The 17,508-nt window shown below is 39.4% G+C and overlaps 1 protein-coding gene across 1 annotated transcript; it reads right to left on the reverse strand.

The window, feature by feature from the left end:
• Positions 1 to 7,651: 7,651 nt before the first annotated feature.
• On the reverse strand, positions 7,652 to 8,353 carry LOC138869619 (uncharacterized). Its single transcript, XM_070147252.1, has one exon. It carries the CDS (start codon positions 8,351 to 8,353, stop codon positions 7,652 to 7,654), a length of 702 nt encoding a protein of 233 aa, XP_070003353.1.
• Positions 8,354 to 17,508: the final 9,155 nt, after the last annotated feature.

The raw sequence follows: 17,508 nt of genomic DNA on the forward strand, positions 1-17,508 counted from the left end.
GATATGCCCAAAACAACCACAATTATAACATCCATCCTAGTATTGTGGCTACTGAAACTGAGACTGACACGAACGGTCTAGAAGACCATGGTAATAACTCTGAATGGGAGGTGCACTGATAGGAGCTGGTGCGCACTATAGGCTGGCTGCCAGAATAAGGCACATAAGGACCACGACTCCCTAAAGCACTATGGGATGCCTGAAGCGCTGACTGATATGGCCTGGGAGGATGACCCCTACCAAAAGTACCACTACTTCCAGATAAAGCACCACTAAAACCACCAGAATGACTAGGCCTCTTATCTGACCCCTGCCCTCTATCCTGTGAAAGAACATCCCCAATCCGCCTGGTGATATTGGCAGCCTTCTGAAAAGAAATCTCACTCCCGGTCTCCTTGTCCATCTGTAACTTGATAGGATGAGTGAGTCCCTCAATAAACCTCCTCACCCTCCCTCTCTCTCGGTAGAAAGAAGAAGAATAGGATGATGGGCTAAATCCATAAAGCGGGTCTCGTACTAGGTGACTGACATGCCGCCCTGTTGGAGGTGCTCGAACTGCCTGCGGTAGCTCTTTCTCTCTCTGTGATAGGAAGGAACTTCTCAAGAAATATCTGAGAGAACTGGTCCCAAGTAAGAACAGGCGACCCCATGGTGTAATAAAAGTTGTCTTCTCTGCATCTTCTTCATCCATCCAAATCTGGTGATAACCCGCGAAGCAATCTACAAATGATTGGAGTTCATGCTTAGCGTAGTTATCGATTAAGATGTGTATATTTGGCAGTGGGAAGTCATCCTTGGGACTTGCTCTGTTTAAATCCCGATAATCAACACATACCCTGACCTTCCCATCTTTCTTCCGAACTGGCACAATGTTAGCTACCAGGTTGGGTACTCAACCACCCTGAGAACTTTGGCTTTGATCTGCTTGGTAACTTCCTCCTTGATTTTTAGGCTCATGTCTGGTTTGAATTTTCTGAGTTTCTGCTTGACTGGCGGACACATGGGATTAGTGGGCAACTTGTGAGCCACTATAGATGTTCTCAAACCGGTCATATAGTCATAAGACCATGAAAAAATGTCCTCATATTCTTTTAGAAAATGGATGTATTCTTCCTTCTCTGTTGGTGACAAATGAATGCTGATGCGAGTCTCCTTGACGGTCTCGGTATCTCCCAAATTTACTGCTTCGGTCTCATCCAGATTGGATTTAGTCTTGTTCTCAAAATTCTGAACCTCTCTAACAATTTCCTCGGGTATCTCATCTTCTTCTTCTGAGTCACTATTCTCATGTTGCATTGCCTCATTACATGTCACAGTCATTGGTTCATCAGGAAAAGTAATAATAACATTGTAGAAAGGAAAAGTATAAAAATAGTAATGAATAATGATAAAGGACAAACACATTTGATTTAAACTGAGAAAATTGTTCAAACAAAGTTTGGCTCGATGAATCGAGCATTTATTTTGAAACAAAGAAATCTTAAAATAAAATTGCTGGAAATTTTAAATGCCTAGAACGGCTATAAAAGTAAATCATGCCAAGCTACCCAGGGACTCGGCTGGCTCGGGATGGTGTGGCAGTCCAATTTCTGAGAACAACTCCCTTTGACACAGTCTGAATGGTGAGGCCTTCTTCCTCCTCCACCTCAATTATGGCACAGCAATCCATGTCCTCATCTTCCAAGAACAGATCCTTCAGCCCAGCTAGTGCTTCTTCCTCTGTAGTTCCCCATATTGTGTCCGCCTGATGGAAATCTTGTTCCAAACGCGGTACCGGTTGCTCAAGAGGGTAATATGGTCCATGCCATGGAGGCGACCACTCCCTGTACTCTTGCCATGTATACAGGTATCCGAGCCCAAAGGTGGTACCATGATTTTTCAGTCGTATAGGTTTGGTAATACCTTGGAGGTTCTTTCCCAACCCTTTGTCGGGTTCATATCCAGACCATGCTAGTATGATTTCTATTTTGTTACTCCACTACTTATCCTTCTTGACGGCGTTGACCCGTTTGATGTGATAATAGGTTTCCTGATATTTTATACTTCAATACCACACAAGAGGGGGGTGATTTGTGTGGTGACCAATTTTTTTCCTTAAACTGGTTATGGAAGGACCTAGTTCTTCTATGTGTTTCAACTACTACTGTTGCGGAATAATAAATATAGTAAGTAAATAACACAAGTATTTTTACATGGAAAACACTCAGCTCAAAAGGTGAAAAAACCACGACCTACTACTTAGTAGGATTTTCTCCAACACTTCACTAAATCACTGAGCCAAAATAGCATTTACAAAACTCTTTGTAAACCTAAGGATTACTTCTAATCTTTTCGTAGCAACTATCCTCTAACTGTTGCGACAACTTCAAGTTAACTCTAACTTGAATACTCAAAGTACCTATTACAATTGCTTCTACATAAAGCTGAAAAGTACAATATGAAAACACCTACTACAATTGAACTAGAAATAAAGAAAGAAACATAAAACTCTTTATGGAGCTGGTTCTTCAATCTAGTTCATGTAGCTTCAGGTTTGCACACTTGAATCACACACGAACTGCTTGCAAAAAGCCTTGATAGTTTGCTCGCAATTCACGTTTAACTTCTATGATTTTGTGCAACAAATGTAATGTGAGAACATTCTGCAATTTTTAGAGTTAGTAGATGAAGAAATAATTAGAGTTCTAATGAAACTCTTCCTTGGTAGAAGAGTTCTAGTTGATCTCAACTTCTAACTCCTTCTTTATCTTGGATAAGGTTCTCTTTGAGTAAGAAGTCCTTCTCCTTATCAATTATGCAACATTTTCAATCAGGAGATATTAAATACACCAAGTTAAGATTATCTCATTCACGTGCAACCCTCATGCTCGAATCTGCCCGTTTTTGTGCACCTGAGGGATGGACCTGGTTCATCCTGAGTTCCTTTGTCAGTCTTCAAAACTAACCTTTACTTGGTCCAACAAATTCCCCCTTTTTGATGATGACAAACTTTGTGCTTTTCATAAGCTTAGGCCTTATTTCAACTCAGTTCAACATCAACACAATGTTAGAAATATTTTTCCTTTTTATCACTTATCATCAAGGACCAGTTACATTAGATTATAAACATCACTGTTCAAAGTGTAAACGTCACTTGTTTAAAGCACAACCTTTTTTCCCCTTTTGGAATCATCAAAAAGTTGAATAAAAAATATGAGATAACCAGATTTTAAAGTTTACTCATGGCCACTGGGGCTACTTCAAATGCAATCATGGATTAATCATCATAGATCAAGATAAGAATTTTAACCATCAAAGAAATATGAACAAATAGTTAGAGCAAAAATATTGATGTTCATTGATGATTGATAAGATTCTACCACAAAGCATAAAAAGAAATAAAAATACTGAAAACATGAGCAAAAGAAACAAAACGTCCTGAACTGGGTCACTCGTTGATCTACACTAGGCTAGGAAGCTTAAGACCGGGAAGAACTAGGTGCTTGGTTTTTAACTTGGAGGAGTTTCAGAATACCTTGAAGAATGCCATCATTCTTCTCTTTTTCTCTTGCTATCTCAGTTCTGAGAGCATCTCTCTTAGTCTCCACCTCAACCAACCTCTTCTTCAGCTTTTCAATCTCAGCAACCTTAGCCCCACTTTCTTGCACCAAGGCTCTGACCTTGCTATTCCCTGGTACCTTTTTCGATGAACTAGGTTCTTTAGGAGTGACATTGACTTCATAATCGCAAGCAAGTAGAGTATTAACCCAAAAAATAATCCATGCTTGTACTGACCTCCCACCTTTTCATAGGTACATTGAAATGTGCAATCACAGTTATGAGAATGAAGCCATAGGGAATGGTATGAGTTTTGGTGCCATTGATAATTCTATCAAGAAGTTGGATTATAGCTTTCAGTCACTTTCTTTTGCAGGTTTGTGAGGGTTTCCTCTACAGATGAACTAGGTTCATCTCCTCAAACAACCATTGCACCTGCATCTTTGGTTAAACTCATAGGAGTGGGTGAAGAATCAGCCACTTTTGTCCCATTTCCCCTCACAGTACTCCTAGCACCCTTGCTCTCCTTTCTTTCTTTTTCATCTTTACCGCCAACTTCTCTAGATTCTATAGTCTCAACACCTACTATAGATCCTACAAATCTATTTTCCAAATTTGCAGCAACTTTAGAATTTGTCTCAGGAGAAACTTTAGAATCAGAAGATACATGTTCAGTTTCAGAAGAACCACTTTCTTCCCCCTAAGTAGCAGACTTAAAAGAATCTAGGTAGTTTAATACAGTCAGGAGTCTTGAACGTAACTGGTTCACTTGTAACGGATAAGTTCACAAGAACTTTAGTATTTAGTAGGACTCTGCTCATGATCCAAATATAGTTATTTCCAATTATGCAGAGTATAGAAAACATACTGTGTTATCTTGATGAACCAGGTTCTTCACTGATAATTCTCTTGTGTAAGTCTAAATTTGCCAAAATAGAGAAAATATCATTAAATATTAATGAGTCATTTTAACATATGGCACAAGAGTATACTATGGAAAGTATGAGACTGAGCAAGATTTAATCTAATTATACACAATTTACAGACTTTCTAACCAAATTTTTTCGACTTTTTTTTTTCATTTTTTTTGTTTAACCTTGAACTGGTCCTTTAGGTGATCTTAATCATCCCTAACTCCAATATGTTCCTCTCAAAGTGATCTCTACTTAAGGCTTTTGTGAAGATATCAGCAATTTGCTTGTCAGTAGCACAAAACTCCACAGTGATCAAGTCTTTCTCATAGTTGTCCCTCAAAAAAAAGTGTCTAACATCTATGTGATTAGTTCTCTTATGATGAACAAGGTTCTTTGTCATACTAATAGCACTAGTGTTATCACAAAAAAATACGGATGCAACCATCATCAATTTCAAAGTCCATTAATTATTTCTTGATCCACAACAATTGAGCACAACATGAAGCAGCAACAACATACTCAGCTTCAGCAGTAGATAAGGCCACTGAATTTTGCTTTTTAGTAGCTCATGACACAAGACATGAACCAACTAAGTGTGCCATACCTGAAGTGCTCTTCCTATCCACAAGGAAACCTGCATAGTCAGTGTCAGCATATCCCACTAGGTTAAAATTACTACCTTTTGGATACCAAAGGCAAAGGTCAGTGGTGCCTTTCAAGTATCTCAATATTCTCTTGACAGTAGTCAAGTGAGACTTCTTTGGATTTGCCTGAAATTGAGCACAAAGACCTATACTAAAAATAATATCAGGTCTACTAGGAGTAAGATACAAAAGAGATCCAATAATTCCCATATAGAACTTCTGATCAACAGATAAACCAGGTTCATCTACATCCAATAGGAGTGTCGATTTCTTTAGATGTTCCTTCCTGGTTTTGTTATTGAGGAATAGGTTCATGGACAGGTTCCCTCGAGGTTTGAGGATCAGTTCATCTCTAGTTAGTTCCCCCTGTCATGTTGTCTTAGGTGGAAGAACTCGTTCCATCACCAGTTCCTTCTTGTGATGCATCTTCAGGCTAGACTGTGGTTTCACCATTTGAATTTCTTATCAGCCCAATCTCTTCATTATCTTGTTCCTTCCTCTCAGAAAGAATGTTAGTTTTTAAAAAAAATTAACATATACATTTTTTCTACACACATAGTTCTTTTATTGTATATCTTATAAGTTTTACTATGTGAAGAATATCCCAAGAATACTCCCTCATCACTTCTGGGATCATACTTACCTAGGGAGTCTTTGCCATTATTGTACACAAAGCACTTGCATCTAAATGCCCTAAGATGGTATATATTTAGCTTTCTCCCTTTAAGTGACTCATAGGGAATCTTCTTAACAAGAGGTGTAGTCATGCAACTATTTATGATGTAGAATGCAAAAATTCAGCAAACTTGGCAATTTCAAATTCACTTCCATGATCAGACCTAAGTGATGCAAGTTGATTACCTAGTTACTTTTGAATTTTTCTAACAAAAGAAGTAAACATGTCAAATTCTTCATCTTTAGATGTTAAAAATAATGTCTAAGAAAATCTAGAGTAATCATCAACAAGCACCATCACATATCTTTTACCACATCTTCTTAATGTTATCATTGGACTATAGAGATCCACATGGACCAGTTCCATCGTTCTAGTGGTGCTTACCATTTTCTTGCTTTTGAAAGAGGATCTTACCTGCTTCCCCCTTGCACATGCCTCACAAACTTTGTCTTCCTTGAACTTGATGTTAGGCAGCCCTATCACCAGATCCTTGGAGACTAATTTGTTGAATTGACTCAGACTTGCATGTCCAAGTCTCTTGTGCCAAAGGAGGGGATCATTATCCAACACACTTAAGCAAGTGAGTTCATTTTCTAAAAGTGTGGACAAATCTACAATGTATGTATTGTTTACTTTTTTTTTTTGCAAAACAATCTTGTCAGTGGTAAGATTAATCACATAACATTTGGTAGAGGTGAATGCTACCAAATTACCTCTATCACACAATTGTGATTGTCGTATTAGGTTGTATTTTAGGCCATCTATCAAGTAGATATTCTCAATAGAGTGAGGATTAGTCCTACCTACCTTTTCAACCCCAATGATCTCACCTTTCTTCCCATTTCAAAAGGAGACATTACCTCCTTTGAGCTCCTCAAGTGAAAGGAACTGGTTCTTGCTTCCTGTCATATGCTTTGAGCAGCCACTATCCATGTACCATATTTGGCTGATCCTCTTCACTTGGACCCAAAAAAGGAAATCAAGGGTTAGTTTTAGGAACCCAAACTAGTTTGGGTCCCTTTCTATAGGCAAAAGGGTGAATCAAATTCTTTTTAGCCCAACCTAGAAGCCTATTTTTCCCTTGAACAAATTCTTTATTCTTTTGACTAGCCTTTTATTTTGCAACATATTCAGATTTATAGTGACCAGTTTTACCACAGTGTGTGCAAATTATGTTATCAGGGAGTGTGAGGTACTTTCTTTTAGGATCCCACTAGGTGTAGGGGTCTCGTAGCCAAGTCCTCTCTTATTGCTACTATGGTATTCATGTAGCCATGAAAGTGCATCGGAGGACCTATTCCATTTACAGGTTCTATCTAGATCGTGCTTAACCTTGTTTAGATCCTCCTTAAGGACTTTTATCTGCTCATCTCTTTTGTACAACTCATCTTTCATTTTTTCTACATTTTTTTAGTGAGTTGTGTGTGATCAGCTTTCTTTTTACCAGTTCTTAATTTAAATTTTAGATTTTCAGATCTAAGCTCTAGGATAATGGTGTCAAATTCATGAACCTAGTTCTTTAACTCAGCATTTTTACTTTCCCTTTCACTAGCCCTAAGTTCCAGATTTTTGCACTTAGATTTCAAAATCACACACTCCTGAGACAGTTGTTCCCTTTCATTATTTAGATCCTCAAATTCATCAAATAAATTCAAGAGTAACTCAAATAGCCTCTCTTTAGACAAAAATTTAATCTTGTCTTTGAGATGAATTATACTTACCTCAGATTCCTTATCGGATTCTCCAATTGCCATAAGTGCTTGTTCATCTCTATCTTCACCCTCTGAGTCCTCATCTAAGATTTCTCCCCAGGAAGCAACCATAGCCTTTGTTGATCCTTTGTTCTTCTTGGGTTGAACATGTTCCTTCTTCCTGTTCCGTCATTCAGCTCTTTCCTTCTTCCTGTTCCTTCGTTCAGATCTTTCCTTCTTCCATTCAATTTCACATTGAGGGTTGTTTTTGATGTGATGATTAGTCTTCCCACACTTGTAACACCCCTCATTGGTTTGTTTTTCAGGAACCCTTGGTTTTCTGTAGCTTCCACATCTTGAAGGACCATTTCCTCTCATTGGATACTTCTTGAAATCCTTTGTGATCGTGGTCATTTCATCCTCCTCTAGATCAGTACCTTTAGTGATTCTGAATGCTAGGCCCCTTTCCTTCTTGGGTGCATCCATCTTCATGGTTTGCCTTCTAAGTTCATAGGCAGTGAGATTTCCAATTAGCTTATCCAACTTAAGAGTGGCAATGTTCTTTGATTCCTGAATAGCAATGATTTTGCTTTCCCAAGTAACAGCCAAAACCCTTGTCAGAATTTTCTCAACCTTGTCTTCTTCAAGAATAACCCTTCCAAGAGACTTAAGTTCATTTGTCAGTGTGGTGAACCTTGTATACATCTCCTGGATGGTTTCCCCTTCCTTCATGGTGAAATTCTCATATTGCGAATATAGTAGTATTCCTCTGGACCCCTTCACTTGAGGTGTTCCTTCATGAGCCACTTGCAAAGTGTCCCAGATTTCCTTAGCAGTGGTACAACTTTGAATTCTACTGTACTCGTCTAGACCAAGTCCACACACAGCCATTTCTTGGCCTTAGCATTCTTTTCCCATTTCCTCAAGTCCTAAGCATTGCAGTCAGCTCTTGTTTTTGGCACATCTACTCCTTCAGCATTCTTCTTCATGGTAGCCAAGGGACCATCAGTGACAATGTCCCATTGTTGATAGTCTTCTCCAATGATGTGATCTCTCATCCTATTTTTCCACCATGAGTAGTAGTGGTCATTAAAGAGTGGAGACCTATTAGTGGATTGCACTTCCCAGTTTCCAGGTGGTGCACTCATCTTGATCTGTTCCTAAGGTGATAGCCTCTTCAAGGATAACCTGCTCTGATACCAATTGATGTTTTATACTTCAATACCACATAAGAAGGGGGGGATTTGTGTGGTGACCAATATTTTTTCTTAAACTGATTATGGAAGGACCTGGTTCTTCTATGTGTTTCAACTACTACTGTTGCGGAATAATAAATATAGTAAGTAAAGAATACAAGTATTTTTATGTGGAAAACACCCGACTCAAAGGTGAAAAAATCACGACCTACTACTCAGTAGGATTTTTTCCAACACTTCACTAAATCACTAAGGCAAATAGCATTTACAAAACTCTTTATAAACCTAAGGATTACCTCTAATCCCGTCGTAGCAACCAGCCTCTAACTGTTGCGACAACTTCAAGTTAACTCTAACTTGAATACTCAAAGTATCTATTACAATTGCTTCTAGATAAAGCTGAAAAGTACAATATGAAAACACCTACTACAATTGAACTAGAAATAAAGAAAGACACATAAAACTCTTTATGGAGCTGGTTCTTCAATCTGGTTCATATTGCTTCAGGTTTGCACACTTGAATCACATATGAACTGCTTGCAAAAAGCATTGCTATTTTGCTCTCAATTCACGTTTAAATTCTCCGTTTTTGTGCAACACATGTAATGTGAGAACATCTTGTAATTTATAGAGTTAGTAGATGAAGAAATAACTAGAGTTCTGATGTAACTCTTCCTTGGTGGAAGAGTTCTAGTTGATCTCAACTTCTAACTCCTTCCTTATCTTAGATAATGTTCTCTTTAAGTAAGGAGTCCTTCTCCTTATCAATTATGCAACTTTTTTGATCAAGGGATATTAAATACACCAAGTTAAGATTATCTCCTTCACGTGCAACCCTCATGCTCGAATCTGCCTGTTTTTATGCACCTGAGGGATGGACCTGGTTCATCTTGAGTTCCTTTGTCAGTCTTCAAAACTAACCTTTACTTGGGCCAACATTTCCCCTCCTAGCCTTCTTCTTTATCCAATGGCCGGGATGGTTTGACTAGTGTATATGGGGTTACTTCCATCTCCGTGAATGATTACTTCCTGGCGGTTCCATTTGAACTTTACGGCTTGATGTAATGTGGAGGGCACGGCCCTAGCAGCATGGATCCATGGGTGGCCCAATAAAAGTTTATATGAGGCTGGTATATCAAGCACTTGGAATTCAACGTCGAACCAAGTTGTCCCCATCTGTAAGCAAAGGTTGATTTCCTCGATCGTGGCCCTCTGGGACCCATCAAAAGCCTTCACATTCATGTTTCATGTCCGTATTTCATAGAAACCTTTGTCCAACCTCTTCAGAGTATCCAGTAGACAAATATTTAAGCTCGAACCTCCATCAACCAGCATCCTGGCAACTTGTATTCAAATTGTATCATAATATGCAATGCTCGATTGTGATTCAAACCCTCAGACGGTAGCTCATCTTCGTGGAAGATAATCTTATGGCTCTCCAACACTTGATTGGCCATATTGGCCATTTCTCCACCAGTGATGTTATTGGGTACATAAGCCTCGCTTAGTACTTTAATCAAGGCATTCTTGTGTGCCTTTGAATTCTGTAATAGTGACAGGATAGATATCTTAGTAGGTACCTTGTTCATATGGTCAACAACAGAGTATTCCTTTGCCTGCACTTTCCTCCATAGGTCATCTGGCCCAGTCTCAATGATAGGCTACCTAGGAGTGGCCTCCTTACTTGAACCTCCTAGGTGTTCAGGTATATAGACTCTTCCAGTTCTAGTCATTTCTTACGCGGCGTCAGATTCCTCTACCTTAGTCTTCCCTTTTTGTCGAGCCTCGGCAACATAATCCCAGGGTATTTATTTTGAGTTGAATGGGGGTTTAGTTGATACCGTCATAGTAAAAGGTGTGACCACTTCACTTCAAATGGAGCGGAGGTGGTTGCGGGCGGAGCCACTTCCACCTTGAATGGAACTGATGCAGTTACCTCAACATCGATTGGTGCCTAAGTCTGAACCACAATAGGAGTATGACTACAACCTTAAAGTCATCACCCTCTCAAATAAGCCCGATTAACTCCTTAGGGTCCCATTCTTCATTTGTCACTATCACATGTACCCTCATCACCTCTGTGATCAGGGAGGGGGTTGTTGCGGACATTAGGTGCGGCTTCCTTTGCTTTTACGATCTTGTTGTTAATGAGCGTTTGGATATTATCCTTCAATGTTCGGCACTCAACAGTGGTGTGCCCTTTCATACCAGAATGGTACGCATAGGTTTTGTTCTGATTGACCCATTGAGATGGATTTTCTAATGCCACAGTGGGAATAGGAGTGATATAACCTGCGGCTTTTAACCTTTCATATAGTTGGTCGATAGGCTTAGCAATGGTGGTGTACTGTCTGGGAGTCTTATGGTCGAAGTTGGGTTTTGATCTTGGATAATTTTGGCGAGCTATTAGTGATTAGAAGTGGGATATTTGGGAATTATAGGTGTGATGGACAGTGGCTGGTTGGGAATATCTGGGAGATGGAGGCTGATATGTAGGTGGTGATGCTTGGTACGTGGGTGGCGGTGTTTGATATGTGGGTGGAGGTGTTTGATATGCGGGTGGAGGAGTTTGATATGTGGGTGGAGGTGTTTGATAGGTTAGTGGAGATTTTGGGCTCTAGGCCACCATTACTGCCCCAACATCTCTCTTCTTCGATATGCCACCTGATTATAGTGCCTTATTTGTGGCCTGTAGTACCTCAAAATTCGTTACCATCCCGCTCTTGATTCCTTCCTTGATCCTTTCTCCGAGCTTGATGATATCAGAGAATTTGTGATTTTTGATAACATCAACATCTCATAATATTGTGGATCCTATGCCCTGATGAAGAATTTATTCATCTGCTCCTCGTCTAAAGATGGTTTGACCTTGGCTGCTTCTGACCTCCAACGAGTAGCATACTCGTGGAAAGTTTCAGTAAGTTTCTTCTTGAGATTCTGAATGTAAAAGGTGTCCGGTGCATTCTCTGTGTTAAACCTGAATCGGTCCATGAACTCTGACGCCATGCTTACCCAATTTGCTCATTTTGAATTCTGGCTCATATACCAAGACAAAGTGTCCCTAGTAAGGCTCATCATAAAGAGCTTCATCTGAATCTTTTCATCTTTTCTGTCCCCAACAATCTTGTCACAGTAGGTCCTTAGATGAACCCTGGGATCACCTATACTATCGAACATTTCGAACTTGGGAGGTTTGTACCCCTCTGGCAGTTCGACATCCGGTTGTATGCACAGATCTTCATAATTCAAACCCTCTATTCCTATGTCGCCTTTAACACCTTGAACTCGGTTTGTCAACTTCTTGAGTTCTTCAACCATGTTCTTAATGACCAGGTCCTTCTCGGAGGATTCCGGTGCATAGGAGATTGGTTGGGTAGAATGAGGCATAGTTTCCACGTATATGGGGTTGCTCTTATGGGTGCCAGGGACTTGGGTATAGTGATGGTCATTGGTAGAGTTTTGTGGATCGGGAATAAGTGGTGGTGTATTTTGGGGATTGTGGTAAGTGGTGATCGGTGGGTGTCACACCTCCTTTTTCCGCCCCCGCAAGGGGTGAAGGAGTTTTTCCAATTAAAGGACAATCGAAACGGGATTTGTTTATTTATTTCAGAGTCGCCACTTGGGAGATTTAGGGTGTCCCAAGTCATCGGTTTAATCCCGAATCGAGGAAAAGAATGACTCTGTTTAATAGTCCGCCAACCAGAAATCCGGATAAGGAATTCTGTTAACCCGGGAGAAGGTGTTAGGCATTCCCGAGTTCCGTGGTTCTAGCACGGTTGCTCAACTATCATATTCGGCTTGTTTATCTGATTTTATACAATTATACGCTCATGTGCAAGTTTTAACTCTTTACCGCTTTTATTATTATATTTTAAAAGAATGTGAACATCGTTTAAAAACATGTGTTTGGATTGCATCACATGAAATGCACCCGCAATCCGGAACATATTTTTATTCAATGTTTTGGGATTTGGATTTGGGTCGCATGAATGCACACCCGAGTTTAAGAAGGTAAGATTATTAAAATGCGTGCCTAAAGTGATTAACGTATTTATTATTTTGGGTAAGGCCGTGGAGTTCGCTAAGCGACCGATCCCGAGTTCTAAGTAATTAACACATACATTTTGTGAGGGCCCCGCAATCTGTGCATTTTATTTGGCGAGGCTCGTCTCATTTTTATTTAAAAGGATAAACCTACAGTGACTACATTTTTTCTATTAAGTTCGTCTCTAAAATAAAAGAAAATCTCTCAACTAATTACATGCTAAAAAGACGTAACTTATTAGTTATTAGTTTACGGCTAATGCAAATGGATAATTGCAATCGAGTTTGTACAAAGAGAGATTGTTTTCGTTCTATATTCTATTATTTAATAACACTAGAACATGAGATTGACACACAATAATATCAAAACAAATTAACTATTCTTTGATTAATTTAAACTAACATTATTAGATGAAGGAGTTATTATACATATGCAACCCCATTACTCATTAATCAATCAACTACATTTTTATACAAAGAAAAGAAAATTCTATTCAAGCACAAATCTAAACAGGAGGAATTCAACAGGAACAAAGCCTGGTCAATATTTCATTTCGCCTCAAGCCAAGAGTGTACAAATGTGTACCTGGAAATGGCAATACAAGAAGAAGAGAAGTAGGAGTCAGCAACAGTAATAACACAGCCACGCAACAGCAACCCAACAGCAGCAATTCGAACCAGATTCAAGGCTCAAAAAAATTTGAAGGAAAAACCAAACGAGCTTGATAGAAGAGCCCCAAAAGTTTGTGAAAAGACTAAACAACAACAACCAACATTACCACAAACAGACTAAACAAGCGTGTATTAAACCCGAAACTAAACTCGTCTCTCGCTTTGTTTTTGTTCTCTCTTTTCAACTCTCCAACACTCTCTTGAGATTTTCAGAATGTCTTCCTCTTCCAAAAATCCTCTCTAAAAACCTCTCTCTAAAATGTCCTCCTAAAAATGTTCTCCCAAAAATGTTCCTCCTCTTCTATGTCGAAATGACTCTTATTTATAGCAAGACTCTTGTCTTGAACCACTAACCCGAAATATTCCCCTAATTACATGCTTTGTCCCCACTACTTAATGTTTTTTCTTATTTAATTCCCTTGTCCCCCATGCCTACATGTTTTGTCCCCCGCTATATTAAACAACTACATTATTCCCCACTAACTTATGTCTTGTCCCCCACTACATTAAACAATTATATCACCTCCCCACTAACTTATGTCTTGTCCCCCACCATGTACTATTTTAATATTGTTAATGCCTAGTGGACAGAGCACTCAGATTAAATAATAGTTCAAATTTACAATTCCAAAAATACCCCTCCCACCTTACTGAAATTACCATTATACCCCTGAAAGTACTGCAATTTACCAATCTGCCCCCATCAGCTATAACCAATTCACCTAATCAATTCCAACCAAAATACAGCAAATATAACCAATTCCTAAACAAATTCAATCAACAAATCCCATGAACACAGATTGAATCATACAACATCAGATTAATGGGAATAAGTTAACCATATTGGGAACCAATCCTGGTTAACTTAGACAAAAAATGAATGAGCAATGAGACAACAATATTAACAACAAAAGTAAACTGAAACAACATGAATCACAACTAACTGAATCGAAATGCAAACTGAAATCATATGATGAACAACAAAGAGCAGGAAACCAAACAATACACAAAACGAAACCATGAACCAATAACAATAATAAACACTTATGGGAATAGCCACAGTTTTATACAATACTGATTGAACTTCCTAACTTGAAATATGCAACGATACAAAGAAGAAGAAAAATTAGAATAAACCAAACGTTTAATTTTACCCGGAACGAGAATTGAACAGAAGATGAACGAAAGCTAACAACAACACAAAAATAGATCTGAATCCTACCATATTAAAGGGATTGGGTTCGAATGGCAACCTCGACGCACTACAACTCGACGACCTCGACTGTGTATGAACTGTTTCGACAAACCCCGACCAAAGCTCGAACAAACGAGATGGTTGGGTCTCGTTTTTGGACTGGAGGCGACGGAAAAAGGTGAAGCAGTAGCGATGGGGTTTGTTTGGACGTGATGGAGCTGCTGGTCGACGTGAGTATGGGTGGTCGCTGAAGGTAGAGCTGGAGCAGCAGTCTTGGAGATGTTGCTGCTCATTGGTTTTCTGTCCAGCGGTGACGGGGTATTTTGGTTGGAGGTCCACGATGAAGCTCAGCCGTGGTGGAGCTGGAGCTTACGACTGGAGGAGCAGTGGCTGGAGCTCGTGACTGTGGTCGTTCATGGATTGGAGCTAAACGATGGTGGTTCGTGCAGTGGTGAGCGGAGGAAGCCATGGGAGCTCGAGCTCGACGAAGACGAAGAAGATGAAGCAGCAGCAGTGTTTGGATGGTGAATCAGAAGAAGCAACAGGTCGTGAGGAGGAAGATGATGGTGGTGGTTTGGTGTCGTCCATGGCTGGACGTAGCATAAGGCAGCTATGGATGCGTCGAACATGGAGCTCGACGAAGAAGACAGCCATGGGAGCTCGAGCTCGACGACGAAGACGAAGAAGATGAAGCAGTAGCAGTGGTCTACGTCGTTGGTTTGAAGGCAGCCATGGATGTGTGTATTTTGGAGTTTTGGGGAAGATGAAGAGAGGGGGGAATTGGTTAGGGTTTGTTTAGGTTGAAGTGAGATAGAGGAAGACAGAGGTATTGGGCGGGTGTTTTTGGTTATAGGGTAGACCGGGTCGGGTTGACCCGATATGGGTTTTTGGGTTGGATAAGGGGTTATTTAGTTTGGGTAGAGGTGTTTTGGGCCTAGGTTCAAAATTGAGGAAGGGGCCCAATTCCGATTTTTCTTTTTTTCTTTTTTTTTTTTTGCTCTCTTTTCTTTTACTTTCTAATTAATAAAACTAAAATTCAATATTAAGTTATAAACTAAATTAACTTATCAAAAATACTAACTAATTCCTAGCAACATTTATCATACATAATTAAACACCCCTTAAAACAAAATTGCACAATTTGACATTGAATGCTAAAAATGCAAACAATGCATATTTTTGTAATTCTCATTCTTGTAAAACAAACTTAACTATTCCTAATTGTAGAATTAAATCCTAAATGCAAATGCGATATATTTTTGTATTTTTTTATTAATTTAACAAATAAATATGCATGGACAAATACAAATAATTATCCTAAAATGCCGCAAAAATTCTCAAAATTGCACACAAAGGAAAATCGTTTTATTTTGGATTTTTTTTTGGGAGTAATTCTTTCATAGGGCAAAAATCACGTGTTTACAGCTGCCCCTCTTTGTCCGAAGACACAAAGGGTTTTCGTGCAAAGATAAAATGAGCGATTATTGCCCATCCGAGTACTCCGTGTGAAGCATTTTTTGAAAAAGATTTAACTGAACCCTTGCTTCAAAGGTTTCCTACATATCCCTGGCTAGAAGGGAATCAGGTTAATGTAGATCGGAAAGTTTTGGTAGCTGGGACTACCATGGGACTGCAATGTTACTGATGTTGCATGCTGTTATTACTACTTACCGATCTCCTTGTTACACCATGCTTAAAAGAAAAATCAAGAAGCTAGGCTAGACTACGGATTACAAGATCCCATCTATCTTCCATTTGTTCTTGATGCCTTGCTTTCTTGTGGGCTTGTGTCTATTCTGGTGCTTCTTTCTTCCGAGAACTGACGGGGACACCGGCCTCTTGCTTCTCTGAATACCAATTCTCACTATCTGGTTCGGTCCGCTGGGGATATGGCTTCCTTAATTAAGCTTTTCGGTGGTTCCTCTGGGGATACGGCTTTCTTCATCAGATTTGTTATGCTGGGCATAATTTAGTGCACAGGCCGCTTCTTTCAAGATGCGTCTCCTCTTCCTTTTGACTCATGCGCTTGAATTTGCGCTGGGGCCTCTTGTTGCAACCTTCCGCTTTCCGGTGAGTTGCTGGTTTCAAGACCTGAAATGTAAGGACTGAAAAATATTTCGCTTGTTATACATGTGGGTGCCCATTTAAAAACATGAAAAGTATTCCTCTCGTTATACATGTGGGTGCCTATCTATCTAAAACATAAAAATTATTCCTCTAGTTATACAGGTGGGCGCCTATCTATCTAAAGCACGAAAAGTATTCCTCTAGTTATACAGGTGGGCGCCTATCTATCTAAAGCATGAAAAGTGTTCCTCTTGTTATGCAGGTGGGTGCCTATTTATCTAAAACATGAAAATATTCCTCTAGTTATACAGGTGGGCGCCTATCTATCTAAAACATGAAAATTATTCCTCTAGTTATACAGGTGGGCGTCTATTTATCTACAACATGAAAAGTATTCCTCTAGTTATACAGGTGGGCGCCTACCTATCTAAAAGCATGGAAAGTATTCCTCTAGTTATACAGGTGGGCGCCTATTTATCTAAAACATGAAAAGTATTCCTCTAGTTATACAGGTGGGCGCCTATTTATCTAAAACATGAAAAGTATTCCTCTAGTTGTACAGGTGGGCGCCTATTTATCTAAAACATGAAAAGTGTTCCTCTAGTTGTACAGGTGGGCGCCTATCTATCTAAAGCATGAAAAGTATTCCTCTAGTTATACAGGTAGGCGCCTATTTATCTAAAGCATGAAAATTATTCCTCTAGTTATACAGGTGGGCGCCTATTTATCTAAAGCATGAAAAGTATTTGAATTTGTTTCCTCGTCCCTCCGAGAAAATATTTGACAACGGCAAAAAATTTACTGCCCTAGTTTTGGTGACCTTCCTTGTGGCGTGTCTTTTTGCCATCATCAACCTTTATTTTCCTGTAGAA

This window comes from Nicotiana sylvestris, chromosome 5 (genome assembly GCF_000393655.2).
Source record: "Nicotiana sylvestris chromosome 5, ASM39365v2, whole genome shotgun sequence".
NCBI classification, from domain to species: domain Eukaryota; kingdom Viridiplantae; phylum Streptophyta; class Magnoliopsida; order Solanales; family Solanaceae; genus Nicotiana; species Nicotiana sylvestris.

Excerpts from the sequence above, each read along its gene's own strand:
- LOC138869619 (XM_070147252.1), bottom strand. The coding sequence starts at position 8,353 with ATGGCTGTGTGTGGACTTGGTCTAGACGAGTACAGTAGAATTCAAAGT.